Source organism: Chiroxiphia lanceolata, chromosome 22 (genome assembly GCF_009829145.1).
Source record: "Chiroxiphia lanceolata isolate bChiLan1 chromosome 22, bChiLan1.pri, whole genome shotgun sequence".
NCBI lineage: Eukaryota > Metazoa > Chordata > Aves > Passeriformes > Pipridae > Chiroxiphia > Chiroxiphia lanceolata.
Genome location: NC_045658.1, coordinates 3,057,530 through 3,076,273, shown reverse-complemented (window position 1 = coordinate 3,076,273; position 18,744 = coordinate 3,057,530). Strand labels below are relative to the sequence as shown.

The 18,744-nt window shown below is 43.5% G+C and overlaps 2 protein-coding genes across 7 annotated transcripts in view; both read left to right on the top strand.

Moving 5' to 3' along the window:
• The first annotated feature begins 1,624 nt into the window (after nucleotides 1-1,624).
• On the top strand, nucleotides 1,625-15,693 carry TNFRSF1B (TNF receptor superfamily member 1B). The gene is made up of 10 exons (XM_032709230.1): nucleotides 1,625-1,700; nucleotides 6,817-6,919; nucleotides 7,976-8,104; nucleotides 9,211-9,360; nucleotides 10,236-10,329; nucleotides 10,413-10,600; nucleotides 11,239-11,313; nucleotides 11,898-11,935; nucleotides 12,449-12,713; nucleotides 13,283-15,693. Exons 1-10 carry the CDS (start codon nucleotides 1,647-1,649, stop codon nucleotides 13,564-13,566), a joined length of 1,380 nt encoding a protein of 459 aa, XP_032565121.1. The 5' UTR covers nucleotides 1,625-1,646; the 3' UTR covers nucleotides 13,567-15,693.
• A 268-nt stretch (nucleotides 15,694-15,961) lies between these two features.
• VPS13D (vacuolar protein sorting 13 homolog D) overlaps nucleotides 15,962-18,744 on the top strand; it is a 92,970-nt gene continuing 90,187 nt past the window's right edge. For all 6 annotated transcript variants that reach the window (XM_032708832.1, XM_032708830.1, XM_032708829.1 and 3 more), the window contains exons 1-2: nucleotides 15,962-16,008; nucleotides 18,456-18,624. In XM_032708832.1, coding sequence (XP_032564723.1) covers nucleotides 18,528-18,624 — 97 coding nt within the window. In that variant the 5' untranslated portion in view covers nucleotides 15,962-16,008; nucleotides 18,456-18,527. The remainder of the gene's footprint in view (nucleotides 16,009-18,455; nucleotides 18,625-18,744) is intronic.

Sequence of the window (18,744 nt, the reverse complement as noted above, 5' to 3'; positions counted from 1 at the left end):
AGTATGAGCCCAACATTTTATCTCTGGCAGTTGCAGTCAGGGATGTCAGTTAGGAAGAGCACATCAGCCTGGCTAATATCTGCTAATATTCCTCACAGTTCTGCAGCAGCAGCTGGAATTGGATCAGGATGTCCAGGAGTTTGTCTGGGTCTTTACTATTCACTCATATTGCCACTAGTTTTTCTTCCCTCTTTTGAATTTCCTGGTACAGTCTTTCCTCCATAAGCACCTGTGGCAACAAGTTACAGATACCATGCCCTGTGTAAAGAAGGACTTTTAACACTTTTAAACTGGCCTTTTTATTTCAGTGAGTGCCACTAGTTCTTGTCTTACAGAAGTCAGTGGCTTGCTTTTGTTTGGGTTTTTTTGTTTTGTTGTTGTTTGTTGTTTTTTGGTTTTGTGTTTTGTTTGGGTTTTTTTGCAACAGAGTTGCTTCTGTGATTCTTGATTTTGTGATTGTATCCTCCTCAGCCTCCAAGCCGAATTCCCATCTCCTCATATTTCTCATGTAACTTAGATGCTCCACTGCCTTGGTCACTTCAGTTGACCTCTTCCACATCTACTTTAACTTCACTACATACTTCATTTTAGAAAACACCAATTTGTGAACCGACAAACTGAATAACCACTTTCACCTGGCTGTGGTTGTTCAGGGCTGTTCTGCAATTACAGCTAATTGTACCTCTCAGCTCTCTATATAAATTAATGTTTTTTTACAGCTTTCTAGGTGAACCATATGCATTGCAACCTGCTGGATGTGTTATAGTTGGTTTGTTTAATAATGCTGGTAATCTCTGAATTAAAAGTTACATGGATTTTAAGCCATGGCCATGCTTTTCTTGTTTGGTATGTAAATTTTTCATTGTTGATAATTTCAGTAGAAACTCCAGAAGAAATATTTTTGCAGAAGAAATATTTCTGCAAGAAAGCCACTTGAAGCTCATGAAGCTCTTAGTGGAGTGGAGTTTTTCTCCAGAGCAGGGCTGAATTTACTGTAAGTCTGTCTGTGCCATCCCAGCAGTGTGTGACACACGAGTGGAGCAGTGGTGGGTACTAATGAATGCTGGGATGGGTATTAATAAATGCTGAGGTGGGTATCAATGAATGCTGGGATGGGAATCAATGAATGCTGGGATGGGTATTAATGATGCTGGGATGGGAATCAATGAATGCTGGGATGGGTATCAATGAATGCTGGGATGGGTATCAATGAATGCTGGGGTGGGTATTAATGATGCTGGGATGGGTGTTAATGATGCTGGGATGCTGCAAAAGGTAAGTTCGTATTTTGGGGTGAAGTCCAGGAGATGATACAACTCAGGATATTCTATGAGTGGAGCACAAATAGGACTAAAGAGACCCTCCAGGGCAATGGTCACAGCACCAAACCTCACAGAGCTCAAGAAGAGTTCGGATGATACTCTGGGGCACAGGGTGTGACTCTTGAGGATGGTCCTGTGCAGGGCTGAGGGCTGGACTCGATGGTGCTTGTGGGACGCCTCCAACTCGGCATATTCTGTGATTGTGTGGTTCCCACACGGCGAGAGTCTCCCGCGAGCAGCTCCGGTGTGCGGGCACTGGGCAGCACCGCGGGGCCGCTCCCACCCCGGGGCCGCCCCGTCCCCGCCCCGCGCACTCGCGGCGCGATGTGGCCGCGCTGGGCGCTGCTCGTGGGGCTGCTCCGGACCGCGGGCGGGCGGGTGAGTGCGGGCCGGGGCTGTGCGGGGGGTCTGCGAGGGGCTGAGGGGGTCTGCCCGCCGCTCCTGGGGCGCGGGGAGCGCTGCGGAGCGGGAGCGCCCCGGGTGGAACGCGAGAGGGCATCGCCTCAGGGAGATGATGCGCTCCCGGAGGTGCGCTCCCGGAGATGCGCTGCGGGCATCGTGTCGCTGTGGGGTGGGTGAGTCACCTCTCTGCCCTTGTCACCTGTCCGCCCCCTGCCATTTGTCCGCCCCTTGTCACTTCTCTGCCCCGTGTCACCTGTCTGCCCTCTGTCACCTGCCCGCCCCTTGTCACCCGCGGGCCCCGTGTCACCTTTGTAGCCCTTGTCGCCCGTCTGCCCCCGCTTACACAGAACTCGCTGTGATCTCTACAGCAGCCTCAAGTCCCGCTCTTGAGACTCCTTTAAAGCTCACCCTGCTCCCCTTGGCTATGCCCTTGTTTTTCTTGGCTTCCCGAAGCAACATCAAACCGTTTTTCCTGGATTTTCATTGGGAATAGGTTGGTTTTTCAGGCCTGTTTGAGTATTTGTAAAAATTGTGAGTGTCCTGGCAAGTGCAGGGCGTAAATCCATAAGCATTTTACACCGTTGTTGAAACAGGAAGAGCTTGTTGTGCTCTGTTGGTTCCCTAGAACTCTTCCTTATTTACGTAGAAAAGCCTTTTAATTTACAGTGCAGACCTGATGTGCTGCAGCTGGGACTGTTCTCTCATTCCAGCTGTGCCTGTTCTCTCTCGTGTCCAGCTGTACCACTCTTTGGCAATGAGGGCTGGTAACTGCTTCAACCAAAGAGCTCCATGGGATCTGTTTGTCTTGGATTCTGTGCTTGCTGTACTGGTCTATCAATCTTCCAGGATTGTGAAGACCAATATGGAAATGCTGCTGAGATGTCCAGGTCATTGTGTTTTCGTGGGATATTCATGTTCTGTACATGTTTATTTAATCACAGGAATTTAGGCTTGATAAGACAAAGGTTCAGTGAAACCAGGTGAGGATGTCAGAATGTGCATTGAGCCTGGAATTACACAGTGGTCTTTCAAAGAGTACTTGGTGCTATAGTAGGTTGACAACATATTAAAATAATTCTTTTAACTTGTTTCTTATTTTGATGATATTTTGAACCTGATTTACTGGACACTGCAGTGGGCAGGGTACAAAAGATGAAGAAGAGAGAGTCTCAGAATTTAAGTGTAAAGTTCTGTCATGTTCCTTTCTGAACAAGGGGCTTCAAAAGGAATTAACTCTCACCCTAAGCATGGCAAAACATAATGATGGAAATAATGAAGGAAATTTTCAGCATCTCTTTCTGCATTGTGACAAACCAAAGAAAAGTCTATATATAAAGTTAGAAAAACAAACAGTAGTTTCAGAAGTACCACATCTGCCAAAGAGCTGGAAAAAAACCCCTGTCTGTTATATCAATTTTAAGAAGTGAATTATTATAGAAAACTTATTTTATTTTTGAGGGAGACAAACTGGCAAAGCAATAGCTCTTGAGTGACACTATTTCCTGTTTTATCTCATTCAGCTGAAATTCTCTGAACACTCCTGGCCTCACTCCCTGTGTCAGTCACAGGAACTGAACATTACTTTTACAATTTTGAACAACTGAGTCACCAGAGTTACTCAGAAATAGCCTGAATTTTTCAAACAGAAGAGCTGGTGAAGTATCCATGTTTTCCCAAATAGACATATAATAATGTTTGTCTTCCTACAAACTTTGACTTCTATGATTTTTGCATGTTGGGAGTAGCTTCCATGTTCTGTGCAGCTTCTGCCTTCTCTTTTGGGAAGATGTTTTCATGTTGTGGTGGTGGGTGGCAATGAAATAGAATTAACACAGAGACACTGTTTCCTCAAGGAAGGGGAATGTGGAGCTGTAAATCTGTTTGTGTGTGGTTGTGCAAGGACTCATGCTTAATAGAAATAAAGTGCAATATAGGATGGGAGAATAATTCACATAATGGACTCATATCTTAGAGCTCTGTGCAGCTTTAAAAGAAACTTCATGGTGTGAGAATAGTTGGTGCAGCCTGAAACAGCTCCAGCTCATTTTGGTGAGATGCTGTTATCTGGTAACTAATCTTCCACCCAATTATTTTTGTTAATGAACAGTTTAAATATTTCAGACAGAACTGGGGTTTTTTTCCTGTCTCCAGCAGGTCTGGTAGCTCAGCAAAGGGTGTCTCTGTACCTCAGGTCCTTTCCATAGGAACAGACTTTTACGACACAGAGGCCTCAGTGACTTCATTGTGGTTTCATGTGCGAAAAGAACGTTGTGCACAGATGTAGTTCCTCTTCAGACTCCTTTGATTGGCAGCTTCAGTTTGAAGCAGGCAAGGGCATCAATAAAAAGGTAGTTAGGATTAAAATATACGCTTAAATATCTTTGTTTAAATGGCCTTCTTGAGTGAAAATGAATGTGATGTGAATGGAGATATATATATATATATTCATCCATTATATTAACATGTTGTATTTTTATTATTTAAGATACTTAAATTTAATTACATATGAAGTGCTCTTGGTGTGGAGACTGCTGTTAGCCTGCTCTTCTCCAGTGAGAAAGTAGGTCCCCTGTGTACTGGGTGTCTGTAGTGCAAGTGGGAATGTGATTCAAACAGTGCAGGGACTCTGGAGAGCCTGGAGTCATTGCCTTTGTATGAGTAATTTCTTAGTTATTGCTCAGTGCACAGGCATTGCAAGAATCTCCCTGGTGAGTTGTGTAGTAAAAGACAATCATAGTTTACCCATTTCTGTGCCAAAATGCATTGCTTAATTTGTTTGCTGTGCATAGAGCGAGACTAAATTTCATGTTAAAGAATGTTTGTGCTTCTGCTGCCAGATAGATGGGGCATTTTAATTCTAGTTGTACCTGTCAGATTAAGTTTTCCAAAGTCTTCATTTTGTCAATATAAATCTCTTTAAGATCAGCTGCCATTAGACATGGCCACATAAGCTGAGAAGTTCCAAGGCTGTAATGCAAAACATGGAGCATCAGGTTGGTTTTCCTTTGCACAATCTGCTTGTGGAACAGTGAATCACAATAAAAACAGAGAGTAAAATGAGGACTTGGGAGAGATACAAACAGTAACGAAATGCAATGGAATGGAATCTGGCCTCCAGGCATCAGTTGTTCATCCCAAAGTAGCCAAGGGAACTACACAAATATTTGTATGGCCCAACCTGGACCTTAGGATTGGTGAGATGGCTCTAAAAAGTGGGGGTTTTGAAGCCCAGAAATCCAGGGGAGTTTTATAACTAGTAAAGGGCCTGTACTTCCTCTGCCAGATTTGACAGCTTTGATTAAACTGGTTTATGTTGGGAGTAACTACTAAACAAATGAGTATCTAAACCAGTCACAAATCCCTTTTAGTTTCCCCTAATGTCCTTTGAGGACAGTTGGGAAGAATTGTCAGCTGTAAGGCACTGAGAGCAACAGCTCATCAGATAAAATGTCAGAGAGATTGTATCAGACAGCAGAGAGATCCCTTCCAGCCCAGCTTCAGAGAGGCAGGTGTGAGCCCAGCAACCCACAGGTTTTTCTGTGTCTGCAGCCCACAGGGCAGGATTTACAACAGACAGTTCAGAGCACGAGATAAGAACTTTTTTTTTTTTTGCCAGGAAGCCTCATCAGCAGGATAACTTGTGATGTGGTTTAATGTACTTCTCCTTTTTTTTTCCCCTGTGTCTGCTCTTGCAGTGAAGTTCTATGTTTTGAAAAGGTTCTCAAGTGCTTGTTTTAATGAAGTTGATCACTTCATTAAAGCGACTACAAAAAGGGGATGACAACGCTTGATCTTTCTTCTTTTAATAAATAAATGAAAAATACGTTTGATGAGAGCAAAGCCCTTTTTTCCTTCATCAGATTTTGGTGCCAGCTCACATTTGCAAACAGGGTGATTTGTCATTGCCCATCCTCAGATTCCTAAACTCCAGAAGACTTTTCTCTGCCTTCACATTCTCAGGAAATGTTCTTTTTGACACTGACCATTAAGGAGATTGGAAAAATCCTGTTTCTGATCACAACTAGATAAGAGATAAAATATTTCACAAGCTGCATAAGAAAACGTTGGATTCCCTTTAAGTGATTGTTGAGAATGGGAAGTGTTAGTCTGCTTTGTCTGTAATGTGAAGACACAATAGATAATTAACATGTGTTCCAGTAAGGAGGAAGGATATTTTCATTACCACCCTCCCAGGAGCTTGTTCCTGTTTTGATTTCTCCTTTTGGCAGTGATTTCTCCAAATGTGTGTGGATTATACATGCAACAATCTCTTCAGACTGCACAAAGCTGAGCAGTGTCACATCATTTTTAAACAGCCCCTTGCTGATCTAGCAGGAAACTCCTACACTTGTCCTACCTAACAGGAGCCTTTTTCCTTTGATTGAGTGTGTTTTTCCCTTTGAAAACAGTTAGCAAATCATCAAATATTGTGACATTTGTTCACTGAAGTCACTGAGCTGTGCTGATCAGTGTGAGCTGTAGGCACCCTGTATTTCAGGACTGTTCCTCCTGCATTTGACCTGCATTTTTGCCAGGTGCTGCTTTTCACAAGCAGTTTTTGGAGACATCGCTTTCAAAACATCAAGGCCTTTCTCATTCAGGAAGGAATCCCTAAGTACCTGGGAAGATTCGAGCCTTTCTCCTTTCCTCTGGTGAAACAGGTCATTTTTAACACAGCCCACTTGGCAGAAAATGCTTCTCCCACAAACCCACAGGCAAGAATTTGGGTTTCACTGGTGTTTAGTCAGAGGTTGGTTGAGTGATGGCAGCTGAGGACAAGGCTCCCAGCCCTTAGGTTGGGGGGATGCAGTAGTGAGTGGGTGTGATGCCAATCCCATTGCACTCTTTTGAACATAAAACCTGGAGAAATCACTTTTGTTCTTTGTGACAGATCTTTGAAAAACAGAGGAGCCTCAAAATAATCTCCTAAGCTGTGTGTTCTCCTGCTTCTGCTGTGTTCTGTTTCATCAGGGCTCCATCAGTGCCCTGGCAAGGAAGGGGGTTGTAATTGCACCGGGCTTTAAGTGTTTCTCTCTCTAATTCAGGGTCAGAATGGACTTGTGACTCATGATTTCCCATTAATTTCTCCTAGGAATATTCATTGCCTTATACACCACAGTTTGCACAGTGCAAAGATCCCAGCACTGAATTCTATTTTGAAGAACTTAATAAATGTTGCAGCCAGTGCCCTCCAGGTGGGTTCCAGTTCAAACTTTATGCAGCCAAATTCAGTCAATTTTCTTTGATTTTTTTTTTTTTTGGATGTTGTAGTGCATTGTGGCTGTCTTCTCTGAGCTGTCATGTCTTATACTCCAGGGATAATTACTGGTGATCTGTAGTTAGCTAAACTTTTTATATGCAGAAAGGTGGGCTTGTGAGTTGGGTTTTTTGGAGGTAGTAATGGTATTTGAATATTTATTACTAGAGGTTTTGCAACAAGTTTTAACTATGTTATTACATAAGACACAGCAAAAAACTACCTTTTTTTCCTCATTACATGCTGAGCAAAGGAAATTTGTCGCCATAAATGCTGAGTTTCTGTCAGATCCAGAAGTACAAACAGGAAATCAGTATTTGCTGAAGCGGCTGCAGTTGCTTGAATTAACTGACTTTATCTAGAAATGTCTGTCAAACTTCCTTTGTTAAAAACATGATGGATGGAAGATGGTAATTCATACATGAAACCTTTTTCCTGTTGTTTTATGTACTGTTCAGCACTACATCAGCCTAAATCATTAGCAGGATGTAGGATGCAGAATTTTAAGCTTCGAGTAAGTACATGGAAAAAGAAAGTCTTTGGAAATAATTCATGTGGCTCATCTCCAGGGCCTCTTCTTTTGAAACACAGATTCTTCAGGCAGCTCCATAGATTTTTTTCAGTGTTAATCCTGCTTTCTGAGTATGTTTTCCAGGATATTTCTGTAGAGGATATGAGGCACTGGCTTTTATATTCCTTCTCATTTCACAAGAAAGGGAAATAGCAGCTGAGGTGTTTTCCTTTGTACTGTGGGAGCTGCATCTAAGGATATGCTGAGGGGTTTTCTTCAGGATTGGGGCTGCCTTGTTTTGAATGTGGCTGGAATTCACTGAACTGAACGTAGGAAAAGGGGTCAAATATGATAAACATAAATCAGAGTTAAATCTGATAGTGCCAGTGAAGGGAAGGGGTTCTACAGCTGAGATGCTCTACCTTGAGCAATTCTACTGAGATGCTTTCTCTGGTTTGGTTTCATTTATTTTTTTTTTAATAGGTCAGTACAAGACAGAGAGCTGCAGTCACACTGTGGACACCAAGTGCAGGCCCTGCAGACCCAACACCTACACAGCCATCTGGAACTGGTCCCCACAGTGCTTTGCCTGCTCACCACCCTGCAGGAAAGGTAGGCCTGGATTAGTAAAGAGCCATTTGTGACTTTAACAGCCTCCTCAAAGACTAGGCTTGGTTTAACCCAGTCGGTTCTCCTGGTAAGTTTTATCTATCCCTTGTATGTCCTCATGCTTTTGGTAAGATTTGGGGATAAGAATCAAGGACAATTCTTGCAGGGGGCCCTGTCCCTTTTTCTTTCTAAGTCCTAAAAATGACTTAGAGCTTTTATGACAAATGACAAAAAGCTTATATTCTCGGAAACTTGGGCACTGCATCACTAAAATAGTTCCAATAGAATGAGTTCCTGCTTATAATGTCTAGTCAAGAGATCTTGAGACCTGGCATGCACAGGGGTAAATGGATAATTGCATTTCCAGTGTCCAGTAATTTCTTGATTTATCTGCGAAGTGACAACAGCAAACACCAGTTGTGATATTCCTGTGTTGGTTTTATTTCTGGTTCTGGTCACTGAAGCAGCTTAGATAAGGCAGTGCATTGTACCAACATCTGTACATTGGGCTGATAGATCACATCATGAACAGACTCAGTCATGCTGTTCTCCACCATTTCTAATGGAAACTGGTGTTGAAAATCACCTACTTGACTCACTGACAAGTAAGTTTTAGGGATGCAGTCTGAGCTGTTCAAAGGATCTTTAGTCTCATCTAAACAGATAATCTTACAAAGCTGGTTAATTACAGTATGAAAATGTGTGTAGTAAAGTCTCCAAACACTTTAAATACAGTTGCATGATGTGCTCAGGCTGCAAATCTCAGTTGTGGCCCCCAGGTACTGCAGTGATGAACACAGGTAACACAAATGTGCATATTTGGGGTTATGATAAAATATAACACTCTGCAGGTGCAGAGTTTTAAGGTGCATTCTACAAATGCAAATTCCTCCTTGTCCAGAGAGAGAAAGAGAGAGGAAACTCTTCTGACAAGGTAGACATTGGAGCATATTAACATAGTTGGTTTATGATGCTAAACTAGCCCAAAGCTGCAAAATTACCTTCAGCTTGTGGTATGTGAACACCATCTCATATTCACCCAAAACGTGCTAGGCTGTGATTTGAAATGTTGGTAATAACATCTTGCTTTATTCTTGTTTTAAAAAAAGGGCTTGTGGAGAATCAAACATGCACTCAGTCCCAGGACAGGATCTGTAGCTGCCCACCCCACAAGTACTGCGTTTCCAAAATAGAGGAGTACTGCAGAATGTGCAGAGTGCATAAAAAATGTGGCAAAGGGTACCGAGTTTCCAGAAGAGGTAATTTAATTTTGAACACTCTGCTTACTGAACTCTTACTCCACCCTAATTCCCTACAATTAGACACTCTTTTTTAGTGGTTTTTTTTTTACATTCTTAGCAAGTAGGCCCTAACCAGAGTGACAATATTCTCCAGAGGTACATCCAAGGGGACAACATGTTGCAGTCTTTTACTGCCATATATCATAGAGTTCTTAATCCAACTTAATCTTCCTTTGTTTTGCTCTACTGTGTGATTTATTCTGTAGAAGTGACTGAGGTTCAAGACCACTTAATTCCTCCTGGAAACACAGTGCTTCAGGTGGAGTTTTGGGTACAGTAAATAATGATGTCCTGCAGAATTGATCTGATTTTATTAGCTGATGGAGATTACCACTCTGATAATGTACAGTAAATAATGATGACTCCATGTTGTCCTGCAGAATTGACCTGGTTTTATTAGCTGATGGAGATTACCACTCTGATAATATCTCTGTCTCAAGATGATAAATAATATTCAAAAATTCAAACCAGCAAATATTTTTAAGAAATCAGGGATCATTTGAGAAGATGCAGAACTCCAACAGCAGGGGGTCAGTCTGTCAGGGACCTGTGAAAAAGCTCAGCTTTGTCTGCAGCACCACATTTGAACTACTGGTGGGGTTTTAGACTTTGAAAAAGATTGACTGTCAGAAGCACCAAACTAACAGCTGGTTAATCTTCTGAAGTGTGTTTGGGTTGGGTGCTTCAAGTGGATCTCTCCTGTGACAGTTCCAGGCTGTATTTTATGCACCGCCTCTGTACCACTTCCAGGATCTACAGAGACCTTGGTTATTCATTCTCTGGTCTCTCTGGTTTCTCACCAGACTAACTGGAGTTTTCCTCTTTGTTTGAAGGGACAGACAGCACAGACACAGAGTGCAAACCTTGTCCTCCTGGCACTTTCTCCCCTGAGGAATCCTACGACACCAGCTGCACACCCCACACAGTGTAAGCCAGAGTCTGTCCCACAGCAGCCTTACCTGTGCACGGGGTTTGCTGCCTTTCTGACCTTCTCTTTCTGTTTCTTGCAGTTGTAAATCAGTGGCTGTTCCTGGGAACAGCAGGAATGACACCGTTTGCAGCGACTCAGGAACAGCCACAGTTCTACCTCACACCATCCTGAACCTGCTCCTGACCCAAAGCTCAGCTCCCCACAGACCCGAAATAATAACTCAACCCGTCCTGTTAAACTCTGTGCCTGACCTGTCTCCCACCATTGGTGAGCTTTAACTCATTTAAAGTCAGTTTTGTCTGCCCAGGAACCAAGTTTATGTTTAGTTCTCAGTTTCTTTGTAAAACCAATTACCTGTACCCAAACAGAACCTCAGAAGAGCTGAATTAATATCACACTGCTTGTTGTGAGTTGCATTTTTACCTTTGCATCTGCACTAGCCCCGTGTGTTCTACGGCCCTTGGAATTCTGGAATTGTTTCTAAAATTCCCCAAGCTAGTTAACAGAAGGCATTTCCTGAGAATTGCTGCCTGTAGCTGGTAGAAAAAGTTGTATCTTAGATTCTGGGCTGAGGCAAACCTGACTCGATAAACCTCCTGGTGAGAGGTCTTTGGAGCCTCCTGGCAGCCTTTCCCCAGACAGGATTCCCAAGTGGAGGTGTGTTCTCTCCTGTTCACAGCCCATCCAGAAGACAGAGAGCATTAGGAGCATTCCAGGCTGCCTGGCCTGTATTTAACAAACTCTTGTATCTGAAAATAGAGGCATCAAATGTGAACGTCACACACCTGATATTTGTGAATTTAGCTCTTGTACCCATGGACAGAAGCTACAGGACTACCTTTTTCTAATTCGATCCTTTGTCAGATCAACCTGCTAAATAATTCCTCATTTTTATTTATTTTCAGGAGCAGTAGCAGGACCATTGTTACTGGTTGTGATAATTGTTATTTTGGGTTATTGCTTGGTCTCTAATAAAAAAGGTAAGACTCATAAAACAAGCAAATCTGTAAAAAAGTGTCACCTTGTTTCCCACTAATCTGAGCCTGGGTGGTTGACAGAAGTTAGTGCTTCAGAAGATGCCAGCTCTCTTCAAATCTGTCTTGTTCCTCAGATTTTAGGTAATTGCCTAAAGACACAACACCCTCATGGAGTTGGACAACTGTGCAACAGTTGTGCTGGAGCTTGTTAAATATTTTGTACTTCATCATTTAAATATTAGATATGATCAGGTGTTCTCATTAAACAGACATGAGTGTATGTAGTGTATGGCCATCAATACCTTTCCTCATTGACACTATGCTATAAAAATTAGGAATTCATTGCAGAGGCTCCTCTGAAATGAATTTGCTTGCTGGCTAAATTTAAGTCACCTTCCAAGATTAATATAATACAACATATTATACAACGTATTATACAACAATATAATATAATACAACATCTTCAAGCTGTGTGTAAATGTACATTAGGAGTTTATTCTGGGATCAGGGGATATCACTCAGACTAGTTCAGAGTGCAGCTTCTGCAGCAGGTTTGGGTGCTAATGAATTTCTTTGCTCATTTGCAGCCCCTGTGTCCTCTGCACCAGCTACAGAGGCAGATTTGGTGAGTGCCACCATCCTTTCCATCTCTCCCACCTCTTTAAAAGTTGTACAGAAATCATGCAGTCTTATTTAATTTTAAGTAATAAAAAACTGCACAGCAGAAAGACAACTGGAGCGAGAATGGGGTGGTTTGGTCCCCAAGCCAGGTGTAAAATGCACTTTACATGGCCCACACAATACACTCTCCTGACTTTATTAGCAGTAAAGCACAGGTGGGGGCAGAAAACCAGATTTTAGAGCCTTTGTTCTCTAGATAATCAGTGTGGTGCTGTGGGTGCCTTAGGGAGACAAGTTCATTTTGTTGAACCCCTAATGAGCTGATATGAATTTAGTTAAAGTCATCACTACACAAATAGAAATTACCACAGAATGGCTTAGGTTTGAGGAGATCTTAAACTCATCTAGTTCCAATCATCAGTGGTTTCTTTAGCTGCCTAAGGACTGACCAGTTCTCTGTTGGTGTGTTGGGTTTTTTTAAATACTAATTTTTTGCATTTCTCTGCAAATGTTCCAGCCTTTTCCCCTCCCAGAAAAACAGTGTGGCAAAAAAGTGAGAGAGACAGGATTGCAGAACTCCAGCAACTCTGAACAGGAGGAACAGCATCTCTTGGGAACTTCTGGGTCCAGCAGTGGCAACCTGAATAATCCAACTGCAAGAGTCAGTGTAGAAAGTAAAAAGAATGATGAAAAGAGAAAACCAGAAGGATTTCAGCAGCAACATCCACCTGCAGAAGGTTCTAAACTCCACAGCAGAGACAGGCACAGCTCTGTGAGTTCAGGTAGGAATGGTTCAGAATGATCCAGAACCCCTTGAAATTTGTTTACCAATTATGAGCCTTTTTCAGCAGTTTAAATGGCAGGATAAAACATGAGGCTCCTGTTGAGCAGAGAGAAAATGTAGGAACTTTTGAAAAGAAAAAGTGGTTGTTTTAAGCTGTCACCCTGAGACAGTAGAGAGGTGGTTGTTCCGTGGATTAACAGGTATTTGTGGGGTAGGGGATCAGGTGGTCAGCACTCACCTGGGAGTGGCAGTAGGAGCCAAAGGGAGCAGTAAGAAAACATTGTCAAAACCATCTGAAATGGCAACAGATGGGCAGGGAATTGTGATCCAGGGCTCTGCCTTGATTTTTGTAGCCTTTTTATTTCTGAGGTGATGTGGATTTTATGGCACCATAAAAAGCCACTGAAATTTACAGAACCAAATCCACCAGCTTGACCAAACTAAGGGAAGCAAGAAGATATTGAGTATCTATCTTAACTATAAGTCAAAGAAGTGGATAAAGAATCCAACTGTCCCGTTCTGGGTTTCATTTTTCCATGTTTAATGTGTTTTCTGTTTATTTGACAGAACATTCTGGTAACGGAGGAACGCAGGTGAATGTGACTTGCATTGTCAAAGTCTGTAGCCCAGACTGCAGTTCCCAGTGCCCAGAGCAGATGGATTATGGAAACACTCCCTCTTATTCCCCAACAGGGGAAGAAACTCCCCTTTCAAAAGAAGAAAATCCCTCGAAAAGTGAAACTGAAGTTCACATCTCAGTGGAAAATGAGGACAATTTACTTCAAGCCTTACTTCCAGAAGAAAAGAAGGTCCCTCTGGGTATTCAAGATGCTGGGATGAAAACCAGTTAAAGGAAATTACAGATCATACACTGACTGACTGATAAAATTAATCATTTTCTAATGTCTTATAAAACAAATGTTATGGCAGATGTAGCATTCCCACAGAGACTTGAAATCTCAGACAAATATAGACACTGATGCTTTAGAGGTTTTTAAGCTTTGAGAGCCAAAGGAAGATCTTTGCAGTTTAAAAATCTGAATGCCTTTTCTTTTAAATTGAATGGCCAATTCTTCTCTTTCTTCTTTGATACCCTGGAAAGACCTTTACCAGATTGGAAAAGGAACATTTTTCTAATTTTATGCCATTAATTTTCCACCTGAGAGTTCTTGTCATGATAATTTGGGTTCAGGTGTCCAGAACATTCCTGTGACCAGCACTTCTAAGGGACTGGAGTTAAATTATCATTCAGTCAATGCTCAGGAATTATCCATTTGAATTTAATTTTAAAACTATTGCATTCCATTTCCTATCCCAGATCTTCACAGGCACACTTCCCCTCATCCTCCTGGATATTTCTTTTATTATTAGTTTGCTTTTGCTCCTTATCAGACCAAATTTCTCCAGTGTAAGTACACACAGGATATCAAGAAGTGAAATCTTTTACACGAGCTTTTTTTACTAAATTACAACTATTATGTCTAAACAACAGCATTTCATTGCCTGTACATAGTTCATTTTGTTTTAGAAGAGAAAAACAAGATTGAACAGTTGTTGTCTTGGAGTAGAAGTAAGTTCCTTTTACTGACAGCTCTGGAGTGTGTCACCCTGTGTCCTGGCTGATGTAACATGTTCCCTGATTGATTCTGACCTCATTGCTGAGGTTAACCATAAACCCCAAAATATTTTCCCTGTGTTCCAGTGAATATTAGAGCAGATCCATGTGATTATCTTTCCAAACAGTTCCTGCCCACTGCCCTCAGGAAAAGGTCTCTCAAAGATGGCACAGCATCATCTGTAATAAACAGCATTGACTCAAACCTAAGAACCTGAAAATCCTGTTCCACTTCACTGCCTGATGACGCTGAAGCTCCAACCACCTCTGGCAGAAAACTACTGGGGTTTCTTCTTGAATCAGGTCTTGGGTTTTGAAGCCAGTCTTTAGGAACCCACTTCCCATAATTATATTTTACAGCCTGTGACTTAACTGACAATTGTGGTGGCTGTGTTCAACCAGGATCTGCAGCCCAGTGTGTCTGAGTCACGCCACACTGAAATCATCCAGCGGGCACAACTCTTGTCTTTTGTGCCATAAACCCACTGTTGGACTGGAGGATCCCTGTGCTTCCAACTGAACTGTCTTTATTCTGCCTCAGAAATTAAAACACAGTGGTTATTTCTGAGGCCCTAGACTGAAAAAGGATGTCTGGCAATATAATTTTTTCTACTGCTACAGAAGAGAATTCGGATTTGGAAAATACGAATTTTAAACTTCCACAAAAAGTACAAATTTTAAACTCCCACAAAAGCTCTGAGGTTACTCGGTTCTGGAACTGAGAACGCACAAACAGGTCTATAGGTCTACTATGAGAAAACCTTTTACAGCTTTTACAACTGTATCTTAAACTTGCACTTGAAGGTAATTTTCAGGGAAGACTTTGAAAACAGGCATGCTCAAACTATTAAAAACCTGAAGATTTAGGCAAGAAAATAACCTTATTTTATCCAGCACCGTGAACCTTTTGCACTGTGATATTTTCAGCATAATTTTTTGTTGGCTTCTGATATTGGGGCCACATGGAAGCACCAGAGGAAGATTTTTGTTTTAAAAACATTAAAAAGGAGGATCCTGTTACAGCAGTTAATTTACAGGGTTTTCAAATTAAGGAGCTGCTTGACAGAAGGAAAACTATGCCTAAGTGGGGAAAAATGGCCTTGAATTTGCTTATAAAATGTAAAAAGACTCCAAATGCAAAGCTATGAATTTTTATACATACGTGTATTTTCAAGTTTCCTGAGCTCTTTATTAAACACAACTGTATTTTATTATTATTTAGATAATGAAATATCGTGATGGCATTTTACTCAGAAGCAATGGTGAGCCTTGCAGGCAAATGCCTCAAGGGGTTTGAAAATTATTTGTGTTTAAACAACAGCCGGTGGACTTAAACGAGCCGCGTGGAGACGAACTTGCCTCAGCTTGGATAAGAAAGATTAGAAAAAGCCCAGTAATTCTAGTTAACACCCATTTCTGGTGCCGGTAGAAATGACATTTGACTCTTTTCAGCCCCAAACCTGGCTGTTTACAGCCCATTTTCCCGCGCGGCGCCGTGAGGGGAGCCCGGCCCCGCCCCGCCCAGCAGGGGGCGGTGCCGAGCCCCGCCCCCGTTACCGGGCCCCGCCCCCGGAGGGGGCGTTCCCGGCGCCCCAATCGATCGCTCGGCGCTCCCGCAGCCCGGGCGCGCCCCCGCGACCGCCCGGCGCGCGCCCGCCGCCCCCCGCCCGCAGCGCAGGTGGGTCCGGGGGTCCCGGGGGGACGGGGGAGGTAACGGGGAGACCGAGGGGGGGGACACGGAGAGGGCACGGGGCACCCCCTCCTCCCGAGCGCCGCTGCCCCTTCCCTCCTGCGTCAGCCGCCGCTCCCGGGCCGGGGCGCCCCTCCCTGCCGCACGCCCCGCCCCAGCCGGGGGAGGGTGGGCGAGGGGCGGCCGCGCCGGGTCCCGGCCCCGCGCCCACCGCGGGGCAGCGCTGGGGCTGGGCCGGGGGGGGGGGCTCAGCCCCGCGGCGTGGCGTGGCCTGGAGGCGGGGGGGGTCCCTCAGGGCCTCCCCCAGGGCCGGGGCCCTTCGCCACCTCAGGGGTCCCTCCGGCCGGGACAGCGCGGGGTCCCTCCGGCTCCCCGGGGCAAGGTGACCTTTGGCTCCCTCGGGGCCACGCGGGGCTCCTCCGGTGTGCCCGGCACTGCCCCGGTGTGCCCAGCACTGCCCCGGTGTGCCCGGCACTGCCCCGGCGGTGCTGCCCGCCCGGGCTGAGGGTGGTTTCTGGCGGTGCCCCCGTTCCCAGCGCCCTTCCTGCTGCTCCCCCGGGGTTGGAAATCGCTGCTTTTCCCGGCGAAAAGGAGCCACAGCTGAGCCACGGCCTGGTTCGGGCTTTGGTCCCTGTTGTGCTCTGTGTGCGTGTGCGTTGAGGAAACTAAAACAGTGACAGAAAAGAAATGTCTTGCTTTTCTCCGCCGGTGGCACAGCAGTGCCATTTTTAACCGCGTTAAAAGTGTAAAAGCCTTAAAACATTTGGAAGATTCCTGTATGGTTAGTTAAGTCCCACGAGTTAAGGTTAAGGAGGTGATTTACTTTATTTACAGCTTTTAGGGTGACTTCAGGCATGGAACTGTTCATGCACTGGAGGATTTCAGCCCCTGGATCCTGATCTCAGTGTTCCTTCAACATCTTTCCTCTGCTTTGGCTCCAAACACCTGTAGATCTCTTTTTTTATTGACTTCTTTTTTTTAGTGGCAGTATGATAAGGATGACTGTATTTGCTTTTGTTTGGTCTTCAGCTTTCTTGTCACTTTTATTAGAATAAAAACCTTTTATTAGAATTAAAAATATAAGCTTGTGGCCCAAGAGTAAGAATGCTCAGACTTTATTATGTGGAATAATACTATTGTGTTTGAAAACTGTTGAGAAATTTTACAAAGACAAAAATGTCAAACACGTATAACATGAAGCTGTGACATAGTGACAATCAAACTTCCCTGTGCTGTTTTCTGTTTCACTTTGCAGGACAGCATGGTTTCACTTTCAGCCCTTAGAAAAAGCCTTTCATTGTTTGCTTAGTTCTGGTTATTTTATTTAGTTCTTAGCTAAATGTTTTCACTGGCTTTTTAAAAAAAAATAAGAGCTTAAGTGGGGGTGCCTAAAATCGAGCCAACCTCCTCATGGGAAAACCTTAAATCCTAAAATGAAATTTAAAATGTGACCCTTGAAGTTGTTGTTTCCTTCTATTGCCAAATGTAAATAAATTATGTATCTTGCTTCTCTGCTCTGTAAAACTCTGTGGTTTAGGGAGGTCTGGGGGATTGGGAGAGTGTTTTAAGCACAAAATGGATACATTTACTCCATTCTAACCCCAAGAAATGGCCTGCATGCTTTTTTCCTCACTGTGCCAAGCTCCATCCTGCCCTTGTGGAAGCTCATAGCACTTTTGCAATTCACTGGTTAAAAACTTGGACAGGAGCTTTGGGATTTTAATGCCCTGATTGCCACATAGGTTGAAACAGAAATGTCTGGAGAAGAGTGTGATGGGAAATGTTGAGCAGTGGGGCTGCTCTAATGTAACTTTTCCCCTCCCCAGTGCAGGAATCTCTGCTGTCACTTTGGAAACCTGTTGGAGTAACTGTTGATGAGCTATTTATGGGGCTTGTATCTGGTTACTTCCCACACACAGGCTCTCCCAAAAAGGGGCTTGGGGAGTTGCTTCACAGATGCCATGTAGGAATTCTACAAAAATACAGTCACAGGCTCCAGGCTGTTATTTCAGACCAGGCTGTGCCAAACCCAGCATGAAGGAAATACTGGCACCAGAGGTCGAGGAGGCCACTGCAAAACTGCTTCAGATCAACGTGGGATTTTAGCCTTCCCTTTTCTGGAAGAGGATTGTAGATTGGCCTTGTCAGTTATTGCAACAGAATGTGGTGTTTTGGTTAGGAAAAAGGATGGAAAGATGAACTTAATGTGCAAATGGGAGTGGGGTGTAATCACCAGAGCTCTGTGTGAAACTGGTTTGACCCTCAAAGAGCTCAGGATAAACCATTTTAAAGGTAGAAATCAACCTTAGTTGATTTTACTTCTCTTTTACTTCTCTTTAGATAGATCACAGTAAGAATTACAGTGGCAGGGGTATGTCAGCTCTGCTGAGAGTGGATATTTCAGACAATAATTTTCTTCCTGTTTTTTCTTTCAGAGCGAGGCTAATTATGGAACAGAAATCCAGAAAATGACAGAAAACCCTTAGTTGCCCTCCTCCAGGACAGTCATGTTGGAAGGATTGGTAGCCTGGGTCCTCAACACCTACCTGGGCAAATATGTCAATAACCTGAACACAGACCAGCTCTCAGTGGCACTTCTGAAGGGTGAGGGAGGCCTTTCTGTTGTGTTTTCATACTGTGATTTAAAAAAAGAGAAGTGTTTCAGTAATAACTGCAAGGTGGAATAGAAATAATCACTTAATATTGTGTTTAACCTTTAATTTA

Excerpts from the sequence above, each read along its gene's own strand:
- TNFRSF1B (XM_032709230.1), top strand. The coding sequence starts at position 1,647 with ATGTGGCCGCGCTGGGCGCTGCTCGTGGGGCTGCTCCGGACCGCGGGC. Across the intron at positions 8,105-9,210 it reads CTCACCACCCTGCAGGAAAG|GGCTTGTGGAGAATCAAACA; the intron begins GTAGGCCTGGAT and ends TTTTAAAAAAAG. Across the intron at positions 11,314-11,897 it reads CTTGGTCTCTAATAAAAAAG|CCCCTGTGTCCTCTGCACCA; the intron begins GTAAGACTCATA and ends GCTCATTTGCAG.